The sequence below is a fragment of the Hippoglossus hippoglossus genome, chromosome 9, assembly GCF_009819705.1.
Source record: "Hippoglossus hippoglossus isolate fHipHip1 chromosome 9, fHipHip1.pri, whole genome shotgun sequence".
Lineage (NCBI taxonomy): Eukaryota > Metazoa > Chordata > Actinopteri > Pleuronectiformes > Pleuronectidae > Hippoglossus > Hippoglossus hippoglossus.
In genome coordinates, this window is record NC_047159.1 from 15,841,318 (window position 1) to 15,860,328 (window position 19,011).

Genomic DNA, 19,011 nt, shown 5'->3' on the forward strand with positions numbered 1-19,011 from the left:
GAACACAGAGAGGTTTCTCTCCTCCTTTTGTTTTTCATGTTTCCTTCTTTCACACAGAGGAGGACCTGTAGATCAGCGGTATCAATAACGCTCATTTTACTCCACTGCTGCAGCCCAGACCATATTAGCATCAATTTGGAACAGGTCCAGGGTTCGATGGGGCCTGAACTGTGTTGGAACCAGGCCCGGGGTTTCCACAACCATCAGACCGGCTCCTTTATAATTTACCATGCCTGATGAGTCACCCGCATCATTACATTACAGACGGGGCTGCAATGGAAAGGCCAAATAGCCACACTATCTGTTGTATATGTATAAACACATGCTACAAGCTGCTGCTACCCTGGTGACTATGCTTCTTAACTACATTTCACCAGTCTGGAAAATAATAAGTTACTATGTAAAAAAAGTGTTATGCTTTATTATTTGTGGTCTCAGGCACATGTGTTCAGTATTATATGTATTAAATATATGAATGTAATATATGTATTCATTATATACAGCCCAGGAAAGAATAAAGAGACCACTCCAGATTTGTCTTAAATCTGCACCTCTACATGTATGGCAGCCATTTCATTCCAGTGTTACATTTTTTAACATGGAGAAATGTTGTCAGTAGTTTAAAGAATAGAACAAAAATGTTAATTTGATCTAATCTCTAAGAAAATGATAATCACGCAGGGGTCTGTTAAGTTTCAGAGCTGTATATGCAGCATGTGCATTTGTTGCACACTGCACTCCTTTCCTATTTCAGCCCTCAACATTTCCCTGAGAATCAAATGTTGTTTTCTAACGGAATTTTGTTTTGGAGGTTAGTCATTGATTGCCAATGCAGATGTACTGTAATCTGTAGTTCATCTCTGTACTAATATCGTCTGCTGTCCACCTCATTACGCAGGCTGTTTAGAGCTTGTACTTAAAGTCAATTGGATGCTATGTCAATTTAGGTCCCTGGCCAGTTTGAACTCGCTGTCAGAACTTCAGCAGATGGTTGACCCTGCTATCACACAGCTGACATTAGCAATCCAGACTCGACTCTAGACTGCGGATGTATTTGTCTTTATTGAGTTTATGGCATCAGCTACACTGGCGTACTGGTTAATTCAATAATCCATAATGTGAAGTAATAGTCGTGGATATTCAGATAGGAATATTTCACATTTAAAGCGATTGCTTTCTCCACAACACGGATGCCCCGCTTTGACTTCTCCTGGCTGCTTTGAAAACTTACTTGTTTCCCCTGTTATATGCTGTTAACATATTGATTCTGCCTGTGGCACGCACTCTCTGACATCATTCAAATTCCTTCTCACCTCAATCATGTGATACAGCGCAGGCCGTCCGTCTTTTAGTCTCAATAGGAGGAAAACAATGAGATTTCTATCAGTAATACTATTACCAGCCGTAATAGGGTTAGAGCTGCCTGGGTTTACCTTAGTAAGGCAGCAGAGAACTTTATTAGGTTTAAGACCTTTTGCTTTTCTACTGCTACTGATACATAAGAGCTTTTAAGCCCTAGAGAGAGGAAGGTATCCGCTTAGTTAAAAAAAAAAGAAAAAAAGATGGCCTCTCGTCTCATGTCTTCTCCAGCGACAAACAGTGTTATCTTTCAGGAGGTGGAACCTTTCTTATTTTTTTACGTGTTGATGGGAGTAGTTTCGGTGTGGCACTATGTGGCTGATTACAGGGGGAGTCTTAATCAGGTGGCGCAGTCTGCGAGGGGCCCCTGGGGCTGAGAGTGTGCTACATCCTGTCAGACTGCACAGAGAAACAATCAATCATCAGAGCGGCTCCACGACAGAGGAGAGAGAGGCGAGAGAGAGAGAGAGAGAGAGAGAGAGACAGAGAGAGAGAGAGAGAGAGAGAGAGAGAGAAAGGGCAGAAAGAGACGAAAGATAGAGGAAGAGTAAGAAAAAAAATGCAAAAAGCAGGGTAGGAGTGGAGAGGAACGAGGACGAGCGAGGGAATGAGGCTGGAGATAGAGGTGGGAGAAAGAGGAGAAAGAAAGAACGCGATGAGGGGAGAGAGGAAATTGACTGTGCCCTTGCAGAGACTAACTTTGAGTTATATAGACGTGAGGACGCTTATGAAAATCCAATGAGTCTAGTTAGACTAGAAGCACAATAAGATTGCCGTGTGGAAGCCAAGGCCACGTCAAAGCTCATAACAGCGGATGTCTACCATTTTCATTGCTTCCACCCCCCCCCCCCCCCCCCCCCCGTCCCCCGTCCCCCTCCCCCCGTCCCCCCGTCCCCCCGTCCCACTAACCTTCACCTGCGTGTTTGTTTCACTGTCCTGGCAAAGCGTCACCCTTCGCCGTGACATTGTAAAAGTGATCACATGTTGGCAGAGGTTTCAAACGACCTCCCAGATAAACACCAGAGCCGGGAGGAAAAAGAATCAGAGAGAGAGAGAGAGAGAGAGAGAGAGAGAGAGAGAGAGAGAGGAACAGGGGGATTGAGGTGGGCCTAGGTTTTACACTCTCCGGGCTCTGTCTGGGGGCTGTGTAATGATGCGGCACTTTAAAGAACGTCTTAAATGAAAGGCCAGAACAATCCTCAGTGACAGGTGGGATTCTTTATCGAACAGAGGAGGAGGAGGAGGAGACAGGACAGGGCCAGCAAACACACACACACACGCACGCACGCACGCACGCACACGCACGCACACACACACACACACACACACACACACATCACACACACACATCCTTGTGGCTATATGCACATTCAAAGGGTCATGCACATGCATAAACTACAGTAGATTCCACAAAAAGGATTTCCTGCTCTGTCCATGTGAAGCAGAGGAGTTGAAATGGACAAATAGCAGGCCCCATAAAGGTGATTTATAGAATTTAAAAAGATGTGCGTTCTTGGCACACCATGAAGGATATTAAGTGCTTGAAGGGAGGGCTCAGACACGAGTCCCCCAAAACCTTTTAATCTCTACTCTGGAGGGGGAAAGACCTCAAAATGTTTAAAAAATGGAAGACGTTTCCGTGTGTGTGTGTGTGTGTGTGTGTGAGTGTTTGTGCAATATGAAAAAAGCCTGGAGTCCAGTGTTGTTCTTATTCTACTTCTCCTGGCAGGGCCAAAAGTGGAAAAATGTTTGGCTCACCTCTTGCCCCATCCCCCAGGAGAAGACATTCCCACCATCTGAAGAAAGAAAGAGAGAGAGAGAAGCAGAGAGAGGGAGAGAAAGAACACAGTAAACCAACCGGCCGACAATTTAAGCAAGGCAACAAATAGAATCCTGGGGTTAAAATAGAAAACGGAAGAATAAAAAAAAAAAAAAAAAAAAAAAGTGGAGGGAGAGGAGGGAAATGCGTAGCTGACAAAAGTGGCTCAAGCATCATACATCAAGCACTTGTTACCTCTCTCGGTGCTTGTGATTGCACATGACTGCAAACAAGTCAGTGATAAAAATCTGAAGAAAGATGAGACCGATCGGGCCGGCTTTAAAGATCATCAATCACGGCCCTGTAAGCTCAGATATTATTAGTTCAAGTAAAGCTGCACTCTTCCATTTTATGGACATCATAAAAGACTTTGGGAGGGGTGGTGGTGGAGGTGGAGTGGAGGAGATCCCCCAGTGTTTTAACTAGGACTGGGATGGATGTGTTTGGAAAAGCAGACCGGATGGATGGACAGCTCTAATGTACGTAGTAACGCTAACGGAATCACTCACACTGCACCCGGCTCCCCCAGGGGGGAGGAATGTGGGATGGGAGTGTACGGCCCCACTTAAAATATGTGTAAGTAAAAGTGTACGGTGAAGAGGGCAGCGCACGTGTGTGTGTGTGTGTGTGTGCGTGATACGTGTTTGAGTGCATGTGCTTGTACGACCCCTGAGAGGTTTGGTGAAAGCATGCATGGACCTTCGGGCTCATTAATACACCAGGATAGCAGCAACAACGCATGTGCATTTCAGTGCATATACAGGACCCTCGGTACAGGAGGTGTTGATTTTAGGGATTTCAAATAAAGCAGGTTCACGATGGCAATAACAGGTGCACATAGTGGGCTCGCTCTTTCTGTCAAAATGTGACGCTTTTATTGATCTCCTGACAGGTGCTGGAGTGTCTTAACTCTTTCAAATTCCACAGGGTTGTGGTTAAGCTGGTGAATATATTCAAACCCTAAAAAAACATTAAAAACCCCACCTAAAAATACAAATATTAAATTTCCTTTCCTTTCCAAAAGATGAGTTAAGATGTCGCTGTTGGATAAATGTTGGTCTATGGCTGTGTCCGAAATCACTCACTACCGACTACATAGTGAGTTCGCCTTTCTTTAGTGCTGTCCGAATGTTTAGCAAGAATTTCTCTACCCTATATACTAAACTTATTGTATCCCACAATGCATTGTGAAAAGTAGGGTGCAACAAGAATACCATCATGCGTTGCACTGGATGACAGAAAAGCAGATGAGAGGGGAGAGAGAACTGTCTGCTGTGAAAACTAAATTCTGCCACGTCTGAAGGAAGAATGAAAAGAACTGAAAGAAGCAGACACTAAATATTGTAATAATATTGTTCATGCGCCATATGCTATTTTGTACTGTATGTTACATATGTTGATGTTTCAGTGTTACAGAAATGTTACCTTCCTACCTGAACCACATGAGTTAGTTTTCAGTTGTGTTTGTCGTGCATGTCCATGCTGTTTGCGAGCGCTCTTTAGCTCTGGAGAGGTTTTAAAACGCCCGTCTGCTCTGGACTAACAGCGTCCTTCAGGCTGTAAACACTATATGCAAACTTCCACAGCAAAGAGGATCAAAGTGATATTCCTTGTCCCGAGCGATCTTTCCCCCCTGCAGGTTGACATCCGAGTTGGCAGAGGCTAACAATGTTTTCTAACGTTCATGTGGGAAAATATGAGAGTTATAAAATGGGCCGACATTGATGTGGCATGTTAAAACTGTGCAACAACAATAATGTATTTACCAGGGAAGAGAAAATGACCCGAGTAGTGTCTGAAAGTGCTTTTCTCATTTAGCAGATGTGCTCACTATAAAGTCCTCTACGTGGAACTCCCTATACAGTGAGTAGTGAAAGAGTGAGGGATATTGAACACAACATAGATGTTGGTCATATTGTTCTCATTTAGACAAACATTAATATGTATTTTTTAAGGTTAATAAACAATTTGATTTAATCTGCACAAGGCTGTAAATATGACGTGTCTGTATATCCTGTGTGACACACTGACACCTGTTGTCTAACATGTTTTTCCTTCCTGCATCATCTCGTCTGATAAAGAGCCGTCATTTGCACCCGGATGTTGCTTCTGTCCATCAGCCACTACAAGCAGTAATGTAATGAGTTTAAAAACACTCAAATCCGTTGGAAACGACAGAAACACATGTAGGAGTGCCTGTGGCCATTTTAATGAATACTTTCTACTAAAAATATTTGTCAGTCCATACCACTGCTCCCTGGGCAATGTCTCTGTTTTCTGTTTCACTTATTCCAACTTCTTTCCCTCCCTCTCTCCCTCTCCCTCTCCCTCTCCCTCTGCCTGCCAGTGAGGACATAAAGGCTAGTGTGAAGTCCATCACTGCCTGGTGAATAGCTGCCCTTTGTGCCTCAGAACTTAATTCACAGGCTGAAAGGACCCCGGCCCGGCCATAGCACCTCTGTGTGCTGCCTGATTTAAAAGAGCCTGCATGTCCGCTGCGCTCCGCCTGAAAACCCTCTGTGGCGTCGAACATACCAGGTTTAATCTAGTTTTGCGGATTCAAAGATCACAAGGTTGAAACGTATAGAAGCGCCCTATTTCTGTTAAATATTAAACGGTGAATATAAGCAATTCCAGTGGCGACGCTGCTCTCACGGTCGCTAAACGTCTACATTGTTGTCAAGGAGACCGACTGTTTTTTTTATGGTTGCCTTGACCTTATTCAATATATGGACGCGCTCGGTGCATTACCATTTTAACAAACCCAAAGCAATGACATTCGGTGTTACCGCCAGCTCATGGCAACAATGTCATTTGGAGGTTGTGCAGTAAAGAAATAATTTGTATCACCATTTCGGGCAACATAACTTTTCTTTTTTTTTTCCGACTTTGGCATTTGTGAAAATGGATTGTTGCGGAGGGCATCAATAACACAGCAGCCTCTCTCTCTCTCTCCCTCGTCTCTCTCTCTCTCTCTCTCTCTCTCTCTCTCTCTCCCTCTCTCTCCTCCCTCAGAGACTTTCGCCAGGCTTGTTAGGCCTGACACTGGCACCCCGGTGAACAAAAGGACTGCACGGCTTAGGGCTGCCCTGGAATGTCAGCGGGTTCACATTTCACATGCAGATGCGTGACCCCAGAGCCCTTTAGTGGGAAGGTGCGCTTTAACCTCGCAGAGAAGCAGAGGCAAGGGGGGGCGAAGGGGGGGGGGGTAAGGGGCACCTTAAGGGGAATCTGTGTTGGGGGAAGGGGTAAAAAATAAGAATGAGTTTGCACGGCTTGTATCTGCTCTTACAACGCTATACGTCTCTCGCAGTGCCCGTACTCTCTCCCTCTTCTCTAAAACCCTGCTGCACACTGTTAAACTCAGCCGATGTACCTTACAGGATATTATAATCGTCGATATTCTGAAAATCTTGTCAGAGCCATCTCCTTTAAGTGCGATCTGCGACGCGCCCCCTCACTTCGGAACACATGAAAGTATTAACTTTTAAAGTGCATACATAAGATTTCTCCCCAAATAATTGAAAAAGCACAATGGGAGGGGTTATGTAAGGCAAACGCACTGTGAGCTCTGCAAAAGGAACGAAAGCTACTGTCATCTGCTCTCTGTAGGCCCAGCCAGGCACAGTTTCAACTCAAGGGCTTCACACTTCTGTAACTCGCTCTCCTTCCCTCGCCGCTCTCCCTTCCCTAACTCTCTCTACACCCGTGTGCCTCTCCCTCTCTCCTTTGCACTCGATAGCGAGAACTTCAAAGACAACAAGATCTTCGCGAAAGACTTCAAGCGCGTTTGTTTGTTTTGACCCCGGAGCCCCTTGCTGCAACCCTGTACCTCTAACTTGCCGGTCCTGCAAAATACATGGGGAACAGAGACCAGATCCAAAGCTGTGTTTTTCTTCTTCTTTTTCTCCACCTGCCTGCAACCCCTCGTTCTTCCCATGTGTTGCTGTTGTGTAACTTTTGTCGAAAAGCAGCTCGGGCATGTGGCACCGCATCTACTGCAACGACAAAACCTGCAAAACTGATGACAAAGTACAAAGCACTAAAGTTTCTTGAGAGGCAGAGACTATGAACCTTTCAAATACATTTTATATATTTCACTAAGAAAATGAAAAAAAAAATCAATACCACACAAACGCTCATGCACGTAGACACACGCGCTCTCACACAGTGAATACGCACACACGCATTTATGTTTCCTCACTGACTCATCTAGCTTGGCCTCTGTAGGTGTCTGGGTTATGATTTCTTTTCGGGAAGTACAAAAGGGCCTCATCTATCAGCAGGTTGCTGCCTCCAGCCAGGCCCGGATCTGTCATAACAAGGAAGTAGAGACGATAAAACCTTATAAAAAAATACAACACAGTGCAAACTATAACGTTAAAAGTTACCTGAGATGACTATAAAGTAAAATCAAAAGAGACCACTCAAGTTCCTCGTATTCTCTCATCATGCTGCAGAGAAATTATTTCTGGATGAGTACAACTGGGCACCAAACTTTGACTCTGACACGGACTGATTTGCTCAGATGCTGTAGAATATAGAAACATTTCAACAGCATAGGAGTAAATCTCATCAGTCAGTGAGTCAATAAGCAGGCAGCATGTTTGTATCAAGATCTAACATTGCTATAGATTGGCTGCCTGATGCAACGTTACACAAACACGCCGTAGAGGAGAAAAACACTCACATGTGTGTTGTTGTATTTCGAGAGGTTTGACTACAATATTTCTCTTCATTGACCCTTTGTGTTCCTCTGCAGTTTGATGCAGGCAGGACATGTCCATGAAGTTAAGACACAGAACTGGGTGTTTCACATGGACGTGTTTTGGGTACGAAAACTCCGTAAAATCGGTACTTTGAAAACGATGCACCAGGCCTGTCCTCACAACAGACTCAACAGACAGCTAAATTCGCTTTAACACCTAGAGCAACAAAAGTACAGTCAAGTGCTCAAAACCAACTCCAAACTTAAACGCAGCAGGAGGCTTTTGCCTGCAGCGATAGACACAGCAAAAAATCTGCAGACATGGCTCCAATTTAAACGATCAAGAAAAGGTAGGAGTAACAACTAATGACTAAAGATTCATATCTTTATCTGGAAAATGACAAATGATAAATGACCTCCATTAGAATATGAGATTTTGGTCATATTGTACAGCCCTACATGCATGAAATAAACTTTAAAGACCACAGGCAGACGTGCCACAGCCTTATTCCTCGTAAGAGAGCCTCCAACATCTCCACCCCTGGATTCCCTCTCATCTGAGATTACTGAGGGCGGAGCTATGACTGGGATTTGTTTAGAAAACATAATAATTTGGCAAATTGTACAAGGTTGTTTATGGTGTGATGTCAGCGGGCTTGTTTGTTACTTGAGAAAGCAGATTTGTTTATGCTCCTTGCGATGAAGAACCGCCAAGTGTGAAACCTCTGTAAAATACAAAGGTCTGCAGGACTGAGCTTTAGACGCTGACTTGCAACTGTCCAATGTGCACTGATTTGTTAGATGTTTTACATTTGGTTTCTTAGTATTTGAATAGTTTTTGTTGGGGCAGCAGTCACACATTTTTACTATTGATATTATGTTGAGACAGTTTCAAGTTGTGGTAAATTTCACATTTGTTCATGTGGAAAAACACCAAGGCACTGAAACATAACACACAAAAAAAGTTGCCAGGGAGCTGTGAAACAAAAACAAAAAGAGTTGTACAGAAATGTGTTATCTAATATTTTCTTCTTAAAATATATAAATACAGAATATTGTTTAGGAACCAATATTGAAGTGAAAACATCAGTACCAGTACTAATATTTTTTAGAATGGTATCCAACCCTAGTGGCTTTTGTTGATGTATCCATTTGTAAAATATGACTTGCTGTTAACTACTAATTAATTGATTTAACAAAACCATCAAATCTCTTATTTCACCCAGAGCTTCCAATGACAGGTGTATTTTGGTTTAATGTAATGATGGTTTTAAAAAACATACAGTTCATAACATTGTTAACCTGTCATCAAAACATCATCACGATCACCTCCATGATTACTGTCAATTTCAGTGCTTGTCTGTGTCAGAGATCTTAGAGTTTAATCTATATTCATGTCAAAATGCTTGATTGTTTATTTGTGTAGTCCAAAATCTGTGTGTGTTTGTGTGTGTTCTGTGTTTAGCAGCTCTGCCCTCTAATAGTTGAGACATCTATAGCATCCACAGCAAGGCCAGGGGAGCAAGGGAGCAATCCATAGGCCTGCGTAGCCATGGCAACTAAACAAGGAATAGGCTAGATGTCAGGCGAGCATGGCTAAATTACCCATTAGAGAAAGCAGGAAGGGGAGAGAGGGAATACTGGTCAGGGCACAAGAGGCTAATGGGGAGATAAGATGGCCAACATAACGACTACACACACACAGACACACACACACACACACACACACACACACACACACACACACACACACACACACACACACACACACACACACACACACACATGTACACACACACATGTACACACATATACACAGACGCAAACACATACGCCAACACACACCTAACGATGGGAAAACAGACAGGCGGTGGTACATAAAGGTGCGGGCGCAAACACATGCAGAAATAGGAAAATACAATTAATGTGTACAAACTCTCACAAATAAACACACACCAACACAATGTCCAGACACAGCAACACAAATATAAACATATGCTGATACGCACATGTGAGCACACAAATGGAAAAACACACACACACGCATACACACACACACACACATGCATACACACAAGCATACAAAGAGAAGACAAAATGGTTTTAATAAAGACGCCCTCTTGGAGAGGTTGCTCGTGAATGTGAGGGAGATGTATTTATAGGAATCCTCCTGTGAGATCCTCTCTGCTCAGCCTCACAGTGTGTGTGAGTGTATGTGTGTGTGTGTGTGTGTGTGTGTGTGTGAGAAAGAGAGAGAGATTTCTTCATCCTAATCCTTGATGCATGGCCTACTCTGTGAGTCTATACTAATGAATAAAAGAATAAAGAATGAATCAGTGTAAGTATCTAAACCAATGCAGGTGTGAAAAGGTAAAACGGGTGTTGGCCTGGTGGTTTATTCCTGCTGTGCACAGACATGTGCGCCGAAACACACATTAATATGTATCCAAACAAGCTCAAGTAGTCACACTGTGAACAGCATATTTTGTAGACACACACACACACACACACACACACACACACACACACACACACACACACACAGAGCAGATACATGCACACTCACACTCACACAACCCCTCTACATGGAGTCATGCAGGCTCCTCCTGACTTTAATGCTGCACATTCATTTGCATGCGCCATAATTAGCGTCAGGCACACAGAGGCTGGTCCTGGGGGAGCTCTGTGATAACCGCTTCCCCTTCTATTAGGGCTCTCATTCCAAGAGTGTCAGACATTGCACATCTTCATTGTGGGGCCTGCAGCACATCGGCTCAGTGGAACCTCTGCTACTGTAGCTACTGCTGAAGTATGCAGGAGGCGAGGCGGTGGGGATAAGGTGCTGGGGGACAGGTGGAGGATGCTGGATTCGATGGAGGGTGGGCAGAGAGGGAGGGAGGAGAGAATACGGGGACTGAGAGATGGAGAGAAAGAAAGAGAGTGAGTGAGGTGATAAGTTTGGAAGACAAAGGGAAAAAGGGGGGAAAGAGAGACAAAGAGAGGTAGTGCATGGCAGAGGCGTTTGCACATTGTGCAGCAGACAGACAGAGAGACGGGCTGGACAGAGGTAATGAATGCAGTTATTAAATTGTTTCAGCTGCAGAGAGGTCTATTCTTATGCCATTATAAAAGGAACAATTTATCCCCACTGATCGGCCCTGTCTCCTTTCTCCTCGCTCACTTTGATCTGCCAGCATATTGCCTTGATGTGTCCTATTCAATAGCGAATCTGGGGCAATTTTAATGCTTTTGTACCTCGCCACCGCTCCACTTCTCCCTCCCTGTTTAAAAATAGCTGTTAATTATAAGTGCAGTTTAAATGTCTCTAGTGACCCAGAAATGCAGGTTGGAGTGAGAAGAAGGGATTGAGCATCTCCAAGTTTAAAAAGAGCTAGACACCATTTCTTTCCCTTCTTTATCATGCTTTCTTCAATCTCTCCTTTCTCCTCAACCCCCCCCCCCGCACAGTTCTTTGTCTTCTCCAATCACCCCCCCCCTGCCCCACCACCTACAATTCTACTTCTCCATTCCTTTAGTGTTCCCCAACATTTCTTTTACTCCATCTCTCGCTCTGTCTTTCTCCTGTGTGGTGTTTTTCAGCTCGGCAGGAGCGAGCGGGGCTAGAGGATAGGGGATTCTTTTTCTCGAGCACACGAGAGAGCTGCAGCGAGACTTCGGAGACCACGGCTGTGAAACCGCTTCAGTCTGCAGATTGTATGTTGCGTTACGCCGAGTCTTTGTATCCCTCTCCTCAACTTCCTCCTCTTTTGCAGCCGTAGGAGTGGGATGTTGAAAGGAAAGGCATGTGAAGGTGCGCTAGGTAACACGGCACAAGGCAGAGGCGCGGAGTATACCTGTGGGGAAGAGAAAGGGCTGTGCAGGGACCTGGGGTGCGCACCTGGGGGGTGCAATGTTATAAATAAAGCATTAGCCTCTTGAAGGAAACAGAGATGTGAGGGGCTGTCTCTGCAGCTCTCTTTTCCCTACTAACTCTAACTAACAGTTAACCCGCAGGCATGTACATGTACTTCTTTCATCGCAGAGGAGGCACATGTAAGGGTACAAAATAATCACTAACAGGTAAACTGTGAGACTCTCATGTTGAAATCTCGACATTTAGGAGAGGTCAGGGAAAAAACTTCCATCATATCTTCCATCTGACACGGACTCAATCTTCTCCTTGTGGTAAAGTTGTAGGACTTTGGGAAATAAAGTTGAGAAAGTTGATACCAAACTTGGGGGGGGGATTGGTTAGTATCACCAAGCGTACAGCCCAAATCCCTTCATTGGCTGCCAGTTAAATTGCGGATTGGTTTTAGGATTATTTTTAACATAACTTTTAAAGCTCAGCATGCATGGCCTGGCCCCCAGTTAAATAACAGAGCAACTAACATCCAATGCTAGTAGTTCCTAAGTCAAGGCTGGTAATCAAGGGTGACCAACGTCAGGACCTGTCAGGACCTGTCAGGACCCTGAGACTCTGGAATTCCTTGTCTAAGAAGATTAGTATTGGCAGCGCTTAATGTGTTTTTAAATCATTGCTTAAAACATACTTTTTTTATAGGAAAGCCTTTGAATGAATGTTTTTCACTGGTTTTAATGTATGTTGTTTGTTTTTAATATTTTCTTTTAAGTTATCTTTCTTTTTTTTCTGCATTGTTTTACTTCCATGTTTTTTGTAGAAAAGATGTTTTCGATACGTGCTATAGAAACAAAGTTGAATTATTCATATTATTGTTATTATTGTCATTATTATTATTATTATTATTTCATAGACCATAATATTTTAAACTTAACATTCCTCAAAGTATCTCATACCACTGTGTATGTTAGACCTACACCGCCTGGGTCTTTCTACTGCAAAGCAATACTTTAAAATAAAGTGACCACAAACTTACTTCCTCACACCAACGTTTCTAATATTGTTATAAAACAGTTTTAATAGATAAGATTAAAACATAAGAGTAAATAGTCTCAAAACCATGCAGAGTTCCTTGTAGTGTGCAATGGAAAGGAGATGACACTTGGCATGAACCAGTTACGAACTCCATGACGCATGTTGCAAAGTCGTGGTTCATGTGTAGCACACAGAACTATTTCAACCAGGCATTAGTTTCATGGTCTAACATTATGTTTCACACTGCACTGACCTTACACACTGTTCTGATTGTCGGTATGTTCGGTTCCAGCTCAGTAAAAGGCTAGTAACAGCTCTTCAGATATCACAGGGTCAAGCTCAGGTTTGTGTTTGTGGCATTTCTGCAAAATTCATCACAAGGTTAAGTGACTTGAAAAAATAAATGTAATGTTCTCTTAGCAGACAAGGCTGTTGTACCGTGTTTACAACAATCAGACAATTCATATGGAATTCAGATCCTTTCCCATCTCATGCAGAAATGTATCCTTTATACTTTATTCTTAACACAAATCCTGCTGCAAACAATGACATAAAACTGATTAGCAACACTTGGAGAAAGAATGTGAAAATACTAAAGAAAATTGCTCAAAGCCAATTAGCTATTATGCCCCCCCCCCCTTCCCCACTAATACTCTTATCTCACGTTGTTTTCTTCCCATTCTCAAGGTGCACATTCCTAAACCTGTCACCCATGGAGATGCAGCACAGCCATACTCTCTGACTGAGGAGGGTGATAATATTATAAAGCAAAGGTCTCCCTCCAGCCATGACAGTTTGATTGTACTTTCAGACTTCCTCACTATCTCCTTGTTTATGAATGTAGATGCACTGAAATTGCTATAGGAGGACATATGCTAACCTCAGCACACTGTAACCTCCACTATTGGCTCTAACTTAAAATTAATATGACCTCTATGTCTCTCCACTGGCCGCCCAGGCAATGACATACAGTATGTCTCCATCAGTACCCCCGGTCTGGCCTGACAATGGAAATATGTACAGGAGATGACTGAGCAATGCTGAAACAAGCACTCAGCGCAGGTCCGCTCACTCAAGGCGGGCGCGGACCTGATAGATAAATGAGAACAATGTATTGGTTTGTCCACAGGCGTGGCGGCACTGACAGAACTCATAAAACAAAGTGTTAATGCTGTCCTTGGAAGGGAACGCATGATAGTAAATAAAATGTTATCTAGTAGCGGAGTGAGACGCGTCTTTAAACATCAGCATTGCCTGAGGAAACCACACGAGTGTTAGCGGAGAGGGTGGCTCTTCAAACGATTCAAAGTAACAAGGCTGCGGCTGTAACGCGAGCTAAAAGATTCTTTCACGCTGAAATGCAAAACTATTAATCTCTCTGTGTTATTCTTACTCGTGTATCAGGAAGACCAATTACAGTTTTGCTTTACATAAAAAAACCCAAAATGTAATTTCATTTGTCAATAAACATGTCAAGTGATAAATCAAGGGTCATCCTCATGCATGAGTTTTTGATAGTCTAATGGTCATTGTGTTAAATCTTCTATAAACGTCCATGGAGTTCAAGCGCTTGAACAGGGGCGTAAAATCATGTAAAGGCAAATGATAACTATGATGATACCTATGTTGCTGCTGGGCGACACGGTGGTGCGGTGGTTAGCAGTCTCCTGACAGCATAAATGGTTTTGGGTTCAAACCTGAGGGCCGGCTGGGGCCTTTCTGTGTGGAGTTCACATGTTCCCCCTATGTCTGTGTGGTTAGTCTGTGGTCTAAACACACGCAGATTAATCAATTAATTGGAGGGTGTCCAGGGTGTAGTCCACCTCTAACACATTGTCAGCTGGAATTTGCTCCATTCCCCCCCAGGACCCTCTAAGGATAAGCTGCTTGGATGGATGGATGGACAAGCTGCTGCAAGTAAGCTAATAAATGTTGCTGTATGTTTATGTACTAGGATTAATTTTGCAATTCAATAATAGAAATAGTCTTAATACATGTTTCTGTTTGCATTGTTTGTCTTTACGATGCACAATTCCTTCTATTAAGCATTACATCCTTGAAATGTCTTTACAGTAGACAAACCCAAATTGATGCCAATATTGTCCCCTGACATAATAAAACATCTTCATTCCAAACCCTAAAAAAATGTATCTACAATCACGGAGACCCAGTGTTTTCACTTATAAATAAAGAACAATAAAAGATAAACAAGGGGAAAGGAGGAAAACAATGAGATGAACAAGGGTGACAGTGTGGAGATGAGAGTAAGAGATGCAAGTTAATGACCTTGATAAGACCAGGGACACGGGGAGCCTGAGGAGAAGATGTGATGTGCTGCCGTGACAGCGGTGTAGTAGTGCGGGTGACAAGAGGAGATGAGGAGCCTGCACTTCTTGGCTGGTGTTACACATTAGCGTTGTTGTTAGCCAGGGGCATCAAGGGTGATTGTGTATTCGTGTGTGTGTGTGTGTGTGCTTCCAGAGCGAGGTACGAAGACATCCCGGTCGAGGCCGTGCATGGTGACAGAGGCTGATACCAATCTAATGAGATAAGAAACGTATGCAAATGAACCTGGCCACAGTTCACACTAATCAGCTTAACGCCCCGATAGATATCAGCTATCTGTCGCACTGCGTGTGCACAAACACACACACACGCATGCATAGCGAGCTCTCAGAAGTTAAAACAATCAGGGAGAGGCTTTGCCATGCCACGTACAGACACACAAACAGACCCACTCACGCAGCGCTCGAGGCAAACTGTTCCTAACACCTGTAAAATGTTGGTAAGCGCATAAATGTGTGTGCAAGACTGTATGTGTGTGTATGCAGGTATAAACCAAAGAGGTGAGTGGATATCTGTGTGTGTGTGTCTGTCTCTGTGTGTGTGTGTGTGTGTGTGTGTGCAGGTCGTTCTTGGGGTCATGTCTTTCACAAGCTAAATGCTGACTAAGGACAAGGGGCCCTGGCGAAGGAATGCAGGAATCTAAAATAGCTGAATACAACAGGGGGATGTTTGATAAGAGGCTAAAAGGCAGAAGTGACCCCTTTTTTTAATTTCATGCCCTTGCAGAATTATCTCAGCATCATCAATCGATATGTCACCAAGGAACACTGCAGATTATACGTGTGTCAGGTTTATAAAAAAACAGGAATGTATTTGCTCCCCCTACCCATGTGGTACCGATTGATATTACAATTTTTTTTGTGACACAGTAATGCGGTGTTAGGCGTCGTCTCTGTGAAAGAGCAGCCGAGTCTCAGCGTGTCATTATAAATGGTGTGTGGTCACCAGACAGAGGAGGAAAGTCATGCCCCAGCTGCACTCTTCAACACATCTCTCTGTAGCTATTATTGTCTGTGGGAATCCAGGGCATCCTACATGGTCCGGGGGCAAAAGTGTGACCACCAGTAAAAGACTGGCCCTGGAACAACACAGCTGACCTTCATTCAGTTTGTCCACTGGCCTTCTCAACGTTAGCTAATCAGAAACACTTTTTTTTACCCCTTGTCCGTAATGATGAGTGATGTAGAAATGTAAGTTATTCCTTGTGACAAGTACAGAAACATAATTCTGGTACACTGTCATCATGTAGTTGTTCTTAATGGCACTTGATGAGAGAAGGACATTGGCTCCTACATAAATTGAATCCTTGACTTCCAAGCTAATTATCTTACGCAGTGACTGTGAAGTTTTGTGAATAAATATTGCAAACCCGTATAAAAATTCCACAGTCTGTTTAAAAATATCTTTTGACTGCAAGCCTGTATTACAAATCATATGTCGACAGCTGCAATTCAGCTATGAACCTTTGAATTTTTCATATTTCTGCATGCTATGTCTTCACACATTTTCTCTCTTTTACTCTCCCCTCTCATTCTGTTTCTCTCCGTGTCTCTCTGCCTTCTTGGATCTCTCTCTGACATTTACCGCTAAGCCACCTATTTCAGTCGACCTATTCTTAAGCAAAGCTGGGCCAAGACATCTTTATGGAAATCGCTGCTCTGGGTGTGTTGATTTGCAAAGGGCATGGAAGCCGTTCAGACTGGTCTTACCCTCTCTCGGGTTGTACAGCGCGAGACAGACACCGACTTCCACAGAGACAGACAGTGACGTAAAGGAAGTGAAATAGAGAGCACCTTGCTATAACTATATTGGTTGGCTCCAGTATGTTGGCGCCCATCTTATCTGGCCAGAGTCCCACACAGCATTCATCTAATGAAAACCTGGCTGGCCGGCCGCTTGGCTGTCTCATCAAGGCTCGTTGCCAAAGGTTCCTCTCCTCTGCATCAAAGTCACTCTGCTTTAATGTAGCTTTTATCAATGGCCAAGTGAGAGCAAATAACTTCACCAAAAATTCTCAAGAAACCATAAAAAGAAATCTAAACGCAGAGATGAAGGCAGAGGACTAATAATTCTTCAGGGGCACTCAGGGGGACTCATTGTGGTAACAATCAAATCAGAGGAAGCATGTTTACTATGCATCCACAACTATGCATGCACACATTCAACACACACATGAAGACACGGATACGAGCGCTGTTTTTCACACGGGTGAACGCAAACACACACGGACACGCAGACATACATATAAAGGCATTAACTGCCGCATATGCTACACATGGTACAAGTACGCTACACAGCCGTGACGCTTTGAAAAATCCCCAAGTGTCACATTACAGTAGACTGCTAAAAGTGTGTTGGCTGGTGATAGCTCAGAGACCACAGCCAGACTACAGTAGCAGCCAGTCCCCCAGTGGATGACTGGGCTCTGAATATGAGTTCAGTCACTGTAACAGCCCCCACTTAGTCACTGGCTCTATCATGGGCTCGCTCTCCATAGACCCTCTATGCAAACAGGCCACTTAAAAAACACCATTACCGGGAGATTGCTGAAGCCTTAGTGAGCAGTTCTGAAGTGCCATGTGTGAGAGCGGACGAGAGGACAAACAGAGGTTTGACGAAATGTGAGGGATGACAAAAACTGGAGTCGGGTGCTTCGCTGAGGAGGGTATTGACGGCACCAGAGAGTATACCGGTAATTAGACCTAAATACGAGTTAGTGGTTCGGTACATGGTTGACAGCTGACGCGTTGACTAATGCAAAGATTCTGCAGATGAACAAAAGTTGAAAACCACTGAGCAACAATGGCCTCTGTGTTGAGTCATTCTCTGAACTACCCTGAACTACCTAAAACGATGTATCTATTGAGGGAATAGAACACATACAGTCTGGTCTGGTTGCAAAAGCAGTTTTTGAAACGCTTGTGTTTTCAGTTAGAGCGAGAGTCACAACATGTTTTAGTCTATTGGATAAAATGGCCCCAGATTCCTTTTAAGCACATCCATGTTTTTGGGGTTCAAGGGAGGAGAAGGTTTAACCCACGTGCTGACCCACCATGTCCGCGTCTTCACCCTATCACTCTCTCCCTCCCGCACTGTCTCAGACTCCACTGCTACCTCCCCCACCCATCTGTCTCTCATCCCTCTCTCACCCTCTTCCCATCTCTCCCATTCCTCTCTCACCCCCTTCCCATCTTTCTCTCATCTCTCTCTCGTCCAGCCTATCATCACTTGTTCATAACTTCACAGCAGTTGTTAGGCAGAGTCATAGTTTCCATCAAAGAGGACAAGAATGGATATTTTTAGGCAGGGGCTCACTTTGTGTAGCCTGTTCCCCCTGAGAACAAACCATGTCCTCACATTAATGCCATATTACGAAGAAGAGGGCATGAGGTAAAGCTCCCTCTCTCCTCCTTTTTCTCCTCCCGCGCATCTCTTTTTATTTCTTGAGGGCTACTTGTGCCATGAGTGCTCGGTAACTATATGGGCGTACCCTCCCGCCACCTTCACTGCCCCCTTGCTGTCGTCTGGATCATTGTCAAACAAGAGAGCAGATTGGGAGTGGGCATTGGTGTATGCCAAAGTATTCTGGGAAGGGCTCCAAAGAACATATTTGTTGAGCAGGGGAAGAGAGCGGAAATGGCCTGGTGTTTGAAGGGAGGCACGGTTGAGAAAGTTGGGTGAAGCCAGGGTGAGAGACATGGACCGAGGGGGGAAGTTGAGTCACTGGGTGAAAATGAGGTGGACGGGGGAGTGGGTGGGTTGCTCTTGTGCGAGGATTGACTCATCACTTACAAAAAGGTGGACTCTGATATAACCGATGTGTAAAACATCCCACATTGTTCTTTGAAAAAAAGGAAATGTACTGTCGGCATGTGTATTGTT

At 44.0% G+C, this 19,011-nt stretch overlaps 1 protein-coding gene across 1 annotated transcript in view; it reads right to left on the reverse strand.

The window, feature by feature from the left end:
- The window catches only part of LOC117767706, a 302,206-nt gene that overhangs the window by 16,065 nt on the left and 267,130 nt on the right, over window positions 1–19,011 (reverse strand). Inside the window, exon 8 of the mRNA XM_034595530.1 lies at window positions 3,118–3,155. Within this exon, the coding sequence (XP_034451421.1) occupies window positions 3,118–3,155 (38 nt within the window). The remainder of the gene's footprint in view (window positions 1–3,117; window positions 3,156–19,011) is intronic.